This window comes from Mugil cephalus, chromosome 7 (genome assembly GCF_022458985.1).
Source record: "Mugil cephalus isolate CIBA_MC_2020 chromosome 7, CIBA_Mcephalus_1.1, whole genome shotgun sequence".
Taxonomy (NCBI): domain Eukaryota; kingdom Metazoa; phylum Chordata; class Actinopteri; order Mugiliformes; family Mugilidae; genus Mugil; species Mugil cephalus.
Genome location: NC_061776.1, coordinates 22,315,963 through 22,328,177, shown reverse-complemented (window position 1 = coordinate 22,328,177; position 12,215 = coordinate 22,315,963). Strand labels below are relative to the sequence as shown.

At 42.3% G+C, this 12,215-nt stretch overlaps 2 protein-coding genes across 3 annotated transcripts; one reads left to right on the top strand and one right to left on the bottom strand.

Annotated features, from left to right (window-relative positions):
- Window positions 1-444: 444 nt before the first annotated feature.
- Window positions 445-7,912, top strand: yme1l1b (YME1-like 1b). 2 transcript variants are annotated; one of them, XM_047590309.1, is made up of 18 exons: window positions 445-652; window positions 1,129-1,263; window positions 1,431-1,608; window positions 1,795-1,881; window positions 2,114-2,223; window positions 2,532-2,682; window positions 2,778-2,861; window positions 3,204-3,356; window positions 3,456-3,608; window positions 3,721-3,853; window positions 4,158-4,220; window positions 4,335-4,447; window positions 4,544-4,699; window positions 4,872-5,023; window positions 5,125-5,251; window positions 5,901-5,974; window positions 6,057-6,143; window positions 6,229-7,912. In XM_047590309.1, exons 1-18 carry the CDS (start codon window positions 620-622, stop codon window positions 6,370-6,372), a joined length of 2,133 nt encoding a protein of 710 aa, XP_047446265.1. In that variant the 5' UTR covers window positions 445-619; the 3' UTR covers window positions 6,373-7,912. The 2 variants fall into 2 exon arrangements, with proteins under 2 accessions (XP_047446265.1, XP_047446264.1); XM_047590308.1 differs by having other exon boundaries at window positions 3,183-3,356.
- Window positions 7,913-8,179: 267 nt separating this feature from the next.
- On the bottom strand, window positions 8,180-12,213 carry LOC125011188 (patched domain-containing protein 3). Its single transcript, XM_047590275.1, has 4 exons — window positions 11,494-12,213; window positions 11,302-11,423; window positions 11,076-11,221; window positions 8,180-9,800 (listed from the first exon to the last, which is right to left on the bottom strand). The coding sequence occupies exons 1-4, from the start codon at window positions 12,211-12,213 to the stop codon at window positions 8,287-8,289; spliced, it is 2,502 nt and encodes an 833-aa protein (XP_047446231.1). The 3' UTR covers window positions 8,180-8,286.
- Between the last annotated feature and the right edge of the window lie 2 nt (window positions 12,214-12,215).

Genomic DNA, 12,215 nt, shown 5'->3' with positions numbered 1-12,215 from the left:
CTCATGTAATACCTCTCATGTAACTCTCCCAACAATGAAAGCACACCGTGTTTGAAGGAAATTAGTTATAGTTTCTGTACTAAAATGAATTGTAAAGGTATTTGTTTGTTTGTTTTTTAAGAAAAGATCTGAAATTCATGCTGTTGCCTTGTCACATGAGGGATGCATGCATCCCTACCTGAGACAAGATCTATAGTCCACCAACAGTTGAAACAACCGGATCACCTTGGACGCTGTCTTTCCCACTATTTTTGTAAATTTGGAAAATATTATTTTATTCTTTTTTTACTTGTTTTTTTTAAATACGTTTTTTTTTTATGCGTAATAAAGCTACTGCTAACATTTATTACCATTTTATATTTTGTAGCGGAACCTTTATAGCGGCCTGACGACGAGAACAGAGTTCAGATTTCCACACGGACACGAATATTTGCCACAACTTGATTGAGGTCATATCCGGTTTGGTTTGCGCTGCCAGTGGGACTAGCACTGAAGTTCGAAGCCGGACTTGCTATGCCAGTTGCAGAAGGACAAAGTGAAACCAACACAGCCTTTTAAGTCTCGGGGACACTGGTATAGCGTTCACAAGTCGACGGTCCAAAACAAGTGACAGCTAAACATGTTTTCCTTGTCTCTGACGGTCCAGCCGCAGGTAAGAGGCTGAAACCCTGAGGCCGAGCTAACCTTAGCGTTGTTGTTGTTTTGGCTTTAGCACCCTGCGGTCCAGTTCAGCCTGCTAGTAGCTAGGTTAACCTTTGCTTGTTTTCTTACGTTTCAGACTGGTGTCCTTCCTTTTAGTTTAAGAAGTCACGACATTCGTCATTTATCCTCTACTGTCAGTTTGCTATTTAGCCGCAGTGAAACTAAAATCAAGAGTTTGGGACGTTGAGGGAAGTTTCCATTCGCCATCTATAAACCACTCTCCTGCTATTTGTCTGCCACATAGTCCAATGATAATCACCTACACGTGGGTCTGTTATTATTTAGTAGTAGATTTAGACCTTTCACCGTTATCAGTGTCAATATAAAATACCTTAAGATTACAAAGGGGGTTTGTTCATCACAATTATTTATTGTTAATGTGCAGAACATTTTACTCACTCGCTGTTTGATCACATGTGGTCGCAGGTCACTGTACCTCTGAGTCACCTCATCAACGTTCTCCACTCTCTGAAGAGCTCAGTGGGAAGCAGCAGCACTGTCACCTGCAAATCAAGAAAACACACGGAGCATGTGTCGGACTCAGAGCAACATTGTACAGAGGTACAGGGAATAATCATAGTCATGGGTTTTAACACATCCAGTCCCTGTGATGGTCTTTCTGACCAAAGCGTTGTGTCATATGTGTGTATGTGGGAAGAGCAGGTTATACTGCACCTCTGTTGCAAATCTGTAATGTAATGTTTGTGTGTGCACATGCATTTATGCAGTCCATGTGGAACCTACGGGAGCTGGGTTTATCAGAGCTGGGAACTCAGCAGCTGGATGAGCTTGTGAAGTGTGTGATACCGCGCTTGAGTCCACACGAGACGCCACTTCCTTACGGTGGTCAGACACCCTGGAGGACCTCGCATCTCTCCACGCACTCCTTTTTCCATAATAAACATGGTGAGAATGAGCATCTTTGGCCTCAAAGAGACCTCTCATACTGTTCCCTTAACCACTTAAGATAGGTGTTCCTGAAACTGGTGCTTATGTTACTGTGACCTCCGGTAACGCCTCTTATACAAACCATCGTCATTTATAAAATAATCTTTTTAAGCACGTTGGCTTTCCCTTGTTCTCTGTTGTCAGGCTTCACTCCCATGTTGACCCCAGTTTTTTCAAGGCAGCGCCCTTCACCTCTTCAGTCTGTCTGTTCGGACCTACAATACTGGCCAGGTAACCAGCAACATTTACTAGTAAACTTAAGATTTGTTTACTGATAGGAAAGCTTACTAAGGTTTTGTTTGCTTTGTTTGATAAATACTGTTAAACAACAAGTATTACTGTTGAATATTTGTGCATGTCTAATGTAAACTCACTTGTAACAACAAGTACATTTACTCTGTTTGTGCTAATGTAGGGTGTGGATACAGGGATTAGTTTGCTTATCCGCTTTGTCTGTTTCAAGTGTTGGTTCAGAGCAGAGGCTTTAAAACTTTAAGGACCAAAACCAGACGACTGCAGTCAGCATTCGACCGCCCCGTGGATTCTGAAGGATTCACACCATCTTTTATGAAGGTAGGCATTTAAACATGCCTGGCATGCTCTACCAAATACTGAAGTTAAGGACTTGCGTAATCCTGCTTATTATTTACAATCTAACGCCCTTCATGCAGTTAGTGGTGTTGTTTGAACTTTGTGCTGCCGTCAAGCTTTTAATTTTGTGACTGATAAAAAATAAGTTGCCCAGCAACATTATATGAAACTTGTTCTACCTGTGAGATGGGCCTGGAGTTTTTAAGATATGTCAATCTATTATTTTCATGCCAGATACAGGATGAAAGTATGTCACTTATATTATTAAATCGCCTTGTCTTGTACCTCAGGGTTTTCTTACTCGAGACAAGGGCATTGAAGTTGAAAGTCTGGATACCCTGCTGAAGAACAAGAACATACCCGACGGACATCAGGATGCTTTCAAGAGGGGCTTCGCTGAAGGTTTCCTGAAAGCTCAAGCACTGACTCAACGCACTCAAGGCAAATTTTATTACTCACACACTCATTTCAAACAGACAGGTATTCTATTGTCACGCTTTAAGCAGTACTGATGTTTATTTTTTCTGGCTCTTCAGACTCTCTGAGGAGGACTCGCCTGATCCTGCTGGTGCTGCTTCTTGTTGGGCTCTATGGTATCTCCAAGACACCTTTTATATCGGGTAAAGGTTCCTTCTTCTCTCCTGTTTTTGCTTAGTTCATTCATATAATATTGCTTCCAAAATTGCTAATATTTTAATATATTAAGTTAAGAATAGAGCTTAACATTTGCCAGCTAACTAACTTTGTTATAACCGTAACCATTCGTAGTTCTGTGTAGGCAGCAACAGCTAACTCCGACTTGCTGTGCTGACACACTAATCTATGCCATTAAATGTCACTATTAAGTAACTCAGCCATGTGCCGTGTGTGCTTGTTTGTGTGACTTCATTAACATTGCCATGCAGTGTGATTTCGAACTTTAATCTAACCATTTTGGACAGTGCGGTTCCGAACCACATCAGGCCTTGACTCAGCAGTGGACCCCGTGCAAATGAAAAATGTGACCTTTGAGCATGTCAAAGGGGTGGAGGAAGCTAAGAATGAGCTGCAGGAAGTGGTGGAGTTCCTGAAAAACCCGCAGAAGTTCACAGTGCTGGGGGGAAAGCTGCCAAAAGGTACGTTGTTTTTCCATGTTGCACAATTCTGTTCGGGGCTCTGTTTTGCAAGCACTTTTCTTTCTCACACCGTCTCCTCCGCGCCTCTCTCTACTCCAGGCGTTCTACTTGTTGGCCCCCCGGGGACTGGAAAAACCCTCCTCGCCAGAGCGGTGGCAGGAGAAGCAGACGTGCCATTTTACTACGCCTCTGGATCAGAGTTTGATGAGATGTTTGTTGGAGTGGGAGCCAGCCGCATCAGGAACCTGTTCAGTACGTTTCTGTTCAGTTGATTTGATGATGGCGGCAACTATTGTAATTGATTTATTTGCACATTATAGTGTGTATGTTTATTCTTACGATTGTCTCTCTGCTTGTTTTTCAGGGGAGGCTAAAGCCAATGCTCCCTGTGTGATCTTCATTGATGAACTGGACAGTGTGGGTGGGAAAAGGATAGAGTCTCCCATGCACCCTTACTCCAGACAGACTATCAACCAGTTGCTTGCTGAGATGGATGGGTAATCTCTAACTTTTTCATCAGTTACATTTTTATATTACAGTTATTATTTTATACTCATGTGTGCCTTATTTGAATTTATATTAAGGTAAATTAATCATGTTGATGGATTTGTGGTCAAAAATCCATTTGAACAACATAATCGTCTTTTGTTATGATACAGTACAGTTGGAAGCTGGACGTGTAATGAATGCATTACTTTTTCATGGCTCAGATTGTGCACTGAAAGTGTTCTGAAGTCTCTTCTGAGCGTTGAGGGAACACAGACAGATGAACTGACCTACATGAACATTATCATGTTGTAGGTTTAAACCAAATGAAGGTGTGATCATCATTGGAGCAACCAACTTCCCAGAGGCTTTGGACAAGTATGTTTTACCTCTTCTTTGTCTTTTTCAATTAACAGTACAATGAACAGAGCTCATATTTAGAAAGGTCAGGGTCTTCAGGGAATCTTCTAACTAACCGATCTTGTCTTGCAGTGCCCTGGTCCGCCCGGGACGTTTTGACATGCAGGTGACTGTACCCAAACCAGATGTGAAAGGACGCACAGAGATTCTCAACTGGTACCTTAAGAAGATTAAAGTGGATCCAGGTATGAAATCAGCACCAGCAAATCCTGAACGTGTTTATGTCCTTTCTTTCCTTTCCATCATCCAGTAGATATTTTGCTATGTTTGTATGTCTGCAGCTATTGAGGCCAATATTATTGCCCGTGGCACAGTGGGCTTCTCTGGCGCTGACCTGGAAAATCTGGTCAACCAAGCAGCACTGAAGGCAGCAGTTGATGGGAAAGACATGGTCACTTTGAAAGAGCTGGAGTTCGCTAAAGACAAAATCCTAATGGGTGAGTTATCAAAAAACACCCCATTATTGTAAAGATGTGGTACGCATCATCTTCCTACTAAACCTTTATCTAGTGTCCACTCGATTGGCTGTACATTGTCATTCATCATGGCATCACTGGCATTTAAATCTTGCGTTTACTTTTTTCCTGTTTTTTCTGTCCTTTCCTCAAGGCCCTGAGAGAAGGAGTGCAGAGATAGACAAGAAGAACAAGCTCATCACAGCGTACCATGAATCAGGCCATGCTATTGTAGCGTACTACACCAAAGATGCCATGCCTATCAACAAGGCTACCATCATGCCCAGAGGCCCCAGTCTGGGACATGTAAGGAAGCCTAGAGCTAGTTATAATCTGCATATCCATCAGTAATATCAGAGCTAATCAATTGTATATTCTCTATTTTCTATCTTCACCACTTCTTCCAGGTGTCCATGCTCCCAGAGAATGATAGGTGGAGTGAGACTCGCTCTCAGCTTCTGGCCCAGATGGACGTCAGCATGGGCGGTCGTGTAGCAGAGGAGATTATATTCGGCCATGAGTACATCACAACTGGTAAGAAGGTTCCTAAACAGCCGACAGTTTTCAATGGCTGAATTCCTACTGAAGTTGTTTTCACCTTATTACAGAACAGAACAGAATTCGGATTTTATAACCATAACGTCCTTGTTCAAAATCACTATACACACATTAAAGACAACGGCTGTGCTGTGATTTCAGCTGTATTTACATGTAAAATCCCATAGAGACGAAGGTAGAAGCTGTGCTTTTAGTTTTTGTCTCGCACAACACATAGTCTGTGGCCTGGCAGTACATTAAAAAGTACTATTGCTATTACTGCATTATCGCACAAGAAAAATAAAATAAAACAAAAAAAAATCAAATCATGAACAGTCTGGATTGCCTTGTCTGTCGGCCCTCATTCTATCGTTGAAGAGTATATATAATCCATTTACCCATGTCTCTTGCCATTGGTCCTCTTGAATTGCTATCTTTTGAGTCAGCTGCATTTCACTCACTACTTTCATCCATTCATATTGTATTGGTCTGTTGCTGCTAGTTTTAATATCTGTCGTATGTTCGCTAACATTAGCCTAGATGACTGAAATGTTTACTGATGCTTGACAACACCATCAGCAAACATGCAACGCCCTAAGTTTGCAGTACGTCTTTAAGAAGGTATATGTCATTACTTCTCTTCCAGGAGCATCAAGTGACTTTGATAGCGCAACCAAGATCGCTAAGATGATGGTGACCAGGTTTGGAATGTGTGAAAAGGTAGGCTCTCCTAAAAGCGACATCTGATTAAGCTTCATTCGGTTTTCTGCCTTTATTTACACATTGACTCCTTGTCTCACAGCTGGGTGTGATGACCTACACTGACATGACAGCCCAAAGCCCAGAGACACAAGCTGCTGTGGAGCACGAAATCAGGGTGTTGCTGAAGGTGTGTGTGATCTGTTAGACAGATTAAATCTCTGAACTAACTCCCGTAATCCTTATCCTAATATGTTTTCTGTTGCTTTCCTCAGGAGTCGTACGAGCGTGCCAAAGCCCTGTTGAAGTCTCATGCCAAGGAGCACAAGAACTTGGCTGACGCTCTGCTCATGTACGAGACGCTGGACGCCAAAGAGATCCAGCTGGTTCTAGAGGGAAAAACCCTCGAGACCAGATGAAACCAACAGAAACGGAGACAATCACTGGCACCAAAATGGATGGGGTCAGATTTTCAGAGGGCACAGAAGAAAGCTTAAACTCAGAGGTCTACGTTCTCATTGACAATATGAACAATGTCTTATCTTCATGCTGTCACCTTCATGGAATCTCCTCCGTATCTCCAGATAAGTTGAGCTGTAATTTTAAACCCATACATGACATGGCTGTGTTCAGATTTAAGCAGGTGTTTATTTTGCACAAGTTTCCTGGATGTGATGAAGGTTGAAAGTTTAAGTGCTTAAGGTTAAGGAGGATGCTCAGGTCACGTTGTTAGTTGGCGAGCGGAAATAAGAAAACATGAATGTAAATATGTACCTCAAACATAAAAAAGTAGTATCTGGAGAGGATGTTTTAAAGTGAAGGAGTAGATTCTGTTCAGCCAGGTCAGCACATATTCACATTCTCAGCGACATGTGACCCAAAGAGCTACTTTGCAATCATAGCGACCAGAATTGAACTCATTTAACTTTAACCCAGCTTGTGTTTTAGATGTCTGCCACCCTTTGTGTTCATGTCTGGTGTCAGGATATACTTTCTTCTTCAGTTTTTTTTTCTTTTCCTAGTGAGTACATAGAGCTGTCACATCTGTCTTTCCATCTGATTCTTTGAGCCCACAATGATTGGAAATATCATGCTGTGTCCCTGTTGTTTCTTTTTCAAGGTGGCCTTTTGGGAATGTAACATTATTTGTTCTTCCTTTAGAAGTAGCAAGTGTATATAGTAGGACTACGTTGTGTCAGCACTACAGAGACATCCTTGTGTAACTTATTTCATTTCTGCTGTCTGTACAGATGAAACAAAAGCTGTTGCTCACCATCAAGAAGCATCAAACACATAGAATCTGTGTTTATGTAGTGACAGAGCACCGGACACTTTAGGATTTTAAAGTTGTGACGTCAACCTATGTTTGGCTTCTGAAAAGCCTGTCTGTGAAATGTGTTACTTCAAATGGGTGGAATAAATGATGCTTCTTAGATTATTCATACCAACCACAGGGGCAGTTCTGCCAGTTATTGTTCATTTCAGTGCAGAGAGATCCATCATCCTATCACCCACATCTTGTGCTCCATGCCTGTGTGTTTTGTGAGCAGTACAGTGGATGAAGGATGCTGGTCTTACCTTTTTCAAGGCTGATTGTAAGTAGAAATAAACATTTAGGCACATGTTAAAATGTGGAATGTGATCAGCTGTGTATGTAATCCATATTCAGAAAGCTCATTTCTTTATGTGTTCATCACCACCTTGTTGTGATTCATAGATTCCTTTTCCCTGCTTGAGTTCAGACCCAATATATTCAGTTTGTTGGTCTTTTAACCATGATTAGCTGTGTATATATATGTATATGACTGGGATGCAATAGGAACATTGTATATAGGTGTATAGTAATGCTTTGATGCGGTGTACACTCTGAATGGCTCTCTGCTGTAGATCTCCCCGCAGTGTGACAGAAATGGTTAATCAATATTTGTGCAGCTGAAATAAAGAACCCCAAAATTAAAAGGTATTGTGTGTTTGTCAGCACATGGCAACACATTTATTTCACACTTAAAATTGTTAAAAATTAGAAATCTCACACAAACATCTAACATGTAACCCAGAACACGTGTTGAATCCTTAAATACTTGCTTTATTTACTTTATTTTGCTTCAACAGAAAATAATAAAAAGAAATACATTTGCTTGGGCAACAAATAACAAAGATATGTGTGCCCAAAGCTATGACTTGGGATCTCCACATGCAACTTCCTCTAATCCCTCTTAATTTTAATGCAGTGTTGCAGGACTACGCTTTATATTCTTTATTTAGGCAAATTAGGCTAAATTTGAGTTGTGTGACTGTGGCACACACAGTCCCATAGGTCATCCATCTCCTCTTTACTTCCCACAAACCCCAAACACCGTCAGAAAGACTGGAATAAACACCAAGCCATGGAGTATCCCAAACACAATCACAAGAAACACAATCCTGAAGAACGTCCTGAAGATGTAGCTTCCAGACATGGACAGTACCACCACACCTAAAACGGTGGACAGTGCTCCTTGCAGGATCGGATATCCCAAATGGGCCAAGGCATCCATGGCCTTGTCATTGACGTCAGTTTTGGCGCTTGAGACAAAAGCGTACGAGATGTGTGCTGAGAAATCAACCGAGAAGCCAATACACATGACCAGGTTGATCATAGAAATAGAGTCTAGACTGATCCCCCACAGCGACATGAATCCTGTCACGCCAACCATGACCGAACAGACCGCGAAAGCCACCCATATGGAGCAGAGAGGGTTGGGTATCAATATGAGCGAGACAACAAGCATCACAGTCACAGCCACCAGGACGGTTTGAATGGTGTTGTCTGCAATGATGGTGTACTGGTCAAAATAGATGAAAGCAGGGTGGTACACCAGAAGCTCCACTGGGCATTCCTCCGCTGTCTTCCTGAGTGCAACCATCATAGCCTTCATGGTGGTTTTGTTCAGCGTCTGAATGAAAAAGCGAGAAGCCTGAATGTTGTCGGCTTCAGTCAGACTGATGTCTTCTTTGAACATGGGGTAGAGTTCTAAGAAATGAGGCAGATGTGCTTGGAAAGCTTCCTGAGAGCTTATGTTGAGGTTAGAGGCGTTGGCATGGTTTTTATACGAAATGAACCAAGCCAGTGTGCTATTGACAAAATCCAAACTTTCAAAATTTGAAATGCATGACTGCAGACGCCTCTGTTCGTCTTCATCCCCGTAAGAGAAGGGCTGCTTGACTGCCACCATCACATTGCAGCTGTATTCAGAGAAGTGCTGCCTCTGATGGTTGTAGTAACCGATAATGTAGGAATCATCCAAGGCCAGATTCTTGATGTCGAGTCCTTCATCTAAGGTAAAGATGCCATAGACGCTAACAGCCACATAGCACATGTAAACAACAAATACACATGTTTTTGTCAGTTTGTGGGTCAGAAACGGACCGTAGAAGCGCTCAAAAAAGTAGCTCAAGGCCTCAGTTTCTTCCTTTTCTGTGATTCGATTGTAGCGACCCCCAATGCAGCACACGCTGAAGGCCTTTGACTTTATGGATGGCAGGTCCTCTGGTATTTTAGCACAGGTGAGCCAGTGCTTGTTCTCTGCTTCCCTCTGTCCGTTCAAAGCCATGCACGCCCCCAGGAAAGTGATGCTGTATAAATAGCAAAAGCAAACTGAAATTCCTGCATAGAGGCAGAAGGACTGGACGGAGCCAAACGGAGAGCTGTAGCCCAGGAAGAGAGCCAGGGCGTCGGTCAGGGAGGTGACGGTGATGGAGATGGCAGCTTCTCTGTAAGTTTCAGCAAGCCGGTCGGGAACGCTGTCCAAAACACGCGTCTTCTGCCAGCAGGAGATCATGATGAACATGTCATCGAGTCCAATACCTTCACAAATGAAAGTCAAGACAAGAAGAGAAATAAAATAAAAATGGTAAATGATACTTCAGGCCCAAGATCACTAGACATCTCAAAAGCCACTGTCAGTGCAGTGACCTGCATGGACTATTAATGGTTTTACTTCGGGTGGTGTTGTTTCTATAGCAAGTTATTAGGTTTCTTCCACCCCTTTGTGTATAAACTGCACATCTCATTGTTTGCAATCTAGTTACCAGATTGTCTCTGTACTTCTCAGTCCAACATGCTACAGTTCCTCATGCTTGATTCAGGCTTGTTTCTTGCTGTCGAACTTTAGCAGTGATCCTTGATAAGTTTTCCCATTGTGTATTTTTGTGTACTTTCTTGACAGGAGGGTCTATCTTACAAACGCTGTATGGAACCTTTCTGCACCTGATTCATTGTCAGTTGCCTTGAGAATTTGTTAGAAAGCCTTGAAGCGTCTAATGATGTTGGTGGCTTGGTCCTAATTTAAAATGCCAACACACTGTTTGCAAGTTAAAATGTACAACGCTTCTAATAGGTCATGGAGAGTAGTGCTGCTTGTGAAAGGTGAACAATTGTATGAAGTCATCTATAGATTCAGACAAAATTGTATGAAATGACAAATTGCACCAATTCTTCTCGACTGTGTCAGTGGCTATGTTTACATGGATGGGCCCACCCCACAGCAGTGACACTCCTTGATGGCAGCGCCTACACAAAATCAGGCAGGTGATCGCCTGATCGCCTTTTCGCCTGATCGGTCTATGTGTTTACATTCCCAAACAAATTAACCAGAACAGAGCCTTCCCTAAAACGTATCACCTTACCTGATGGAGGCATCAGGTAAGGTGATATGGTGAAAATACACAATGGGGCAGACAGGGTGGATGCAAGAAGAATGGATGTATTACTGGAGAGAGAGACTAGAGAGAAACAATCAGATCTAATGTTCATGTTGTTATTAGGAGTTAATATTTTCCTGTTGAATGGATTATGAATGCTCCCTCTAAATCCCACGGAAAATGTTTTCCAATCAGACTAGTCTGTCCCAAATTAGCTAATTACATAAGGCACCTTTGTTCTGTTTTTTTTTTTTTCAGATTAGTAGCTGAGTACTAGTGTAAAGAAGCCAGTGTTAGTTGGGGTAGAAAACTACAAGTTTAAAATGGAAAAATAAATAAATAAATATGTCTGGAGATAGACTGAAGTGGGGAAGGAATGTTTATCCATCCAGCCTTGTGTAGTGGGACTTTGCAGACCCGTTGGTTCAGCAGGACCTACCTAATATCATGAACGGACAGGAGGCAGCAGTCATAACAAAAGGTTGGCCCAGCAACAGCAGCACACCAAAACCACTCAGGACTGCTAGACCTGTGGAGAGAACACCACAGAGCGCCACCCACACCTTCGTCCTCACATTATCCAACCTGGAGACAAAACAGAAATTAAAATAATCCACGCATCCAAAATTCAATTCGTAACATGTCTGGCTTGATGTTATACTGACCTCCAACAAGTTACAAGTGAAAATACGATGGAGATAGCGTAGGTGATGGAAAATAAATAGATGACGGAAGTTGAAGATTTCTCAAATTCCCACTGCATTGACATTGAGGTGGAGTATGAGACCTAGAAAGAGACACTTAATGAAACAAACATGGTGGTTTAAAGACACTCTGATACATTGAGTTTTGCTTACCTGAATCGATGCTGACGATTCATTTGACACCAAATATATGAAGTTTTCCAGCCAGAGGTCAGTTTTAGGTTTGTTGTCCTCCACTAAATAATAACGGAGCTGTATGGCTTCAGCACCTTCAACAACTGAACTCTCTGGATTCAGTTTGACACTTCCCAGACTTAAATACAAGGGAATGCTCCTAAAATCAGTGTTATACCACGGATATGTCAGATTGACGGTGTCTATGCTGGTGCCATTGTTTCCAGTAATATCTACAATATCATTAGAGAAGCAGGATCCAAACACCTCAGCACATACGTCCACATATTTAAACGTCTGGTTGTCAAGCTGCACAGACATATTCCTAATTTTAGAGTCCAAATTTAGGACGTCATGAAGGCACTCAACAGTGAGAATATTTGTGTCGTTGGTAGCTATGAGAGTAGCATAATCGCCATCTGTGCTCAGCCTCACACTTGAAAACACTGAATCGTTTCTTGGAAAAGTTTCCTCCATGTATTTCCTCTCCGTCTTGGCTGGTCCATCGACAGGTGTGAACTGCTCTTCGATTATATTAGACATTCTGTCCTTGAGGAAATAAAAGCCGCTCCCCAGGCTGGTTGAGACGATAAGGGGGGTGATCAGGAACCACCAGGGATGGGATCCAATAAAATGACCCATCATTTCAAAGCAGATCCGCAGGGGTCTCTCTATGCAGTCTCTTTGGCATCTGGCCATGG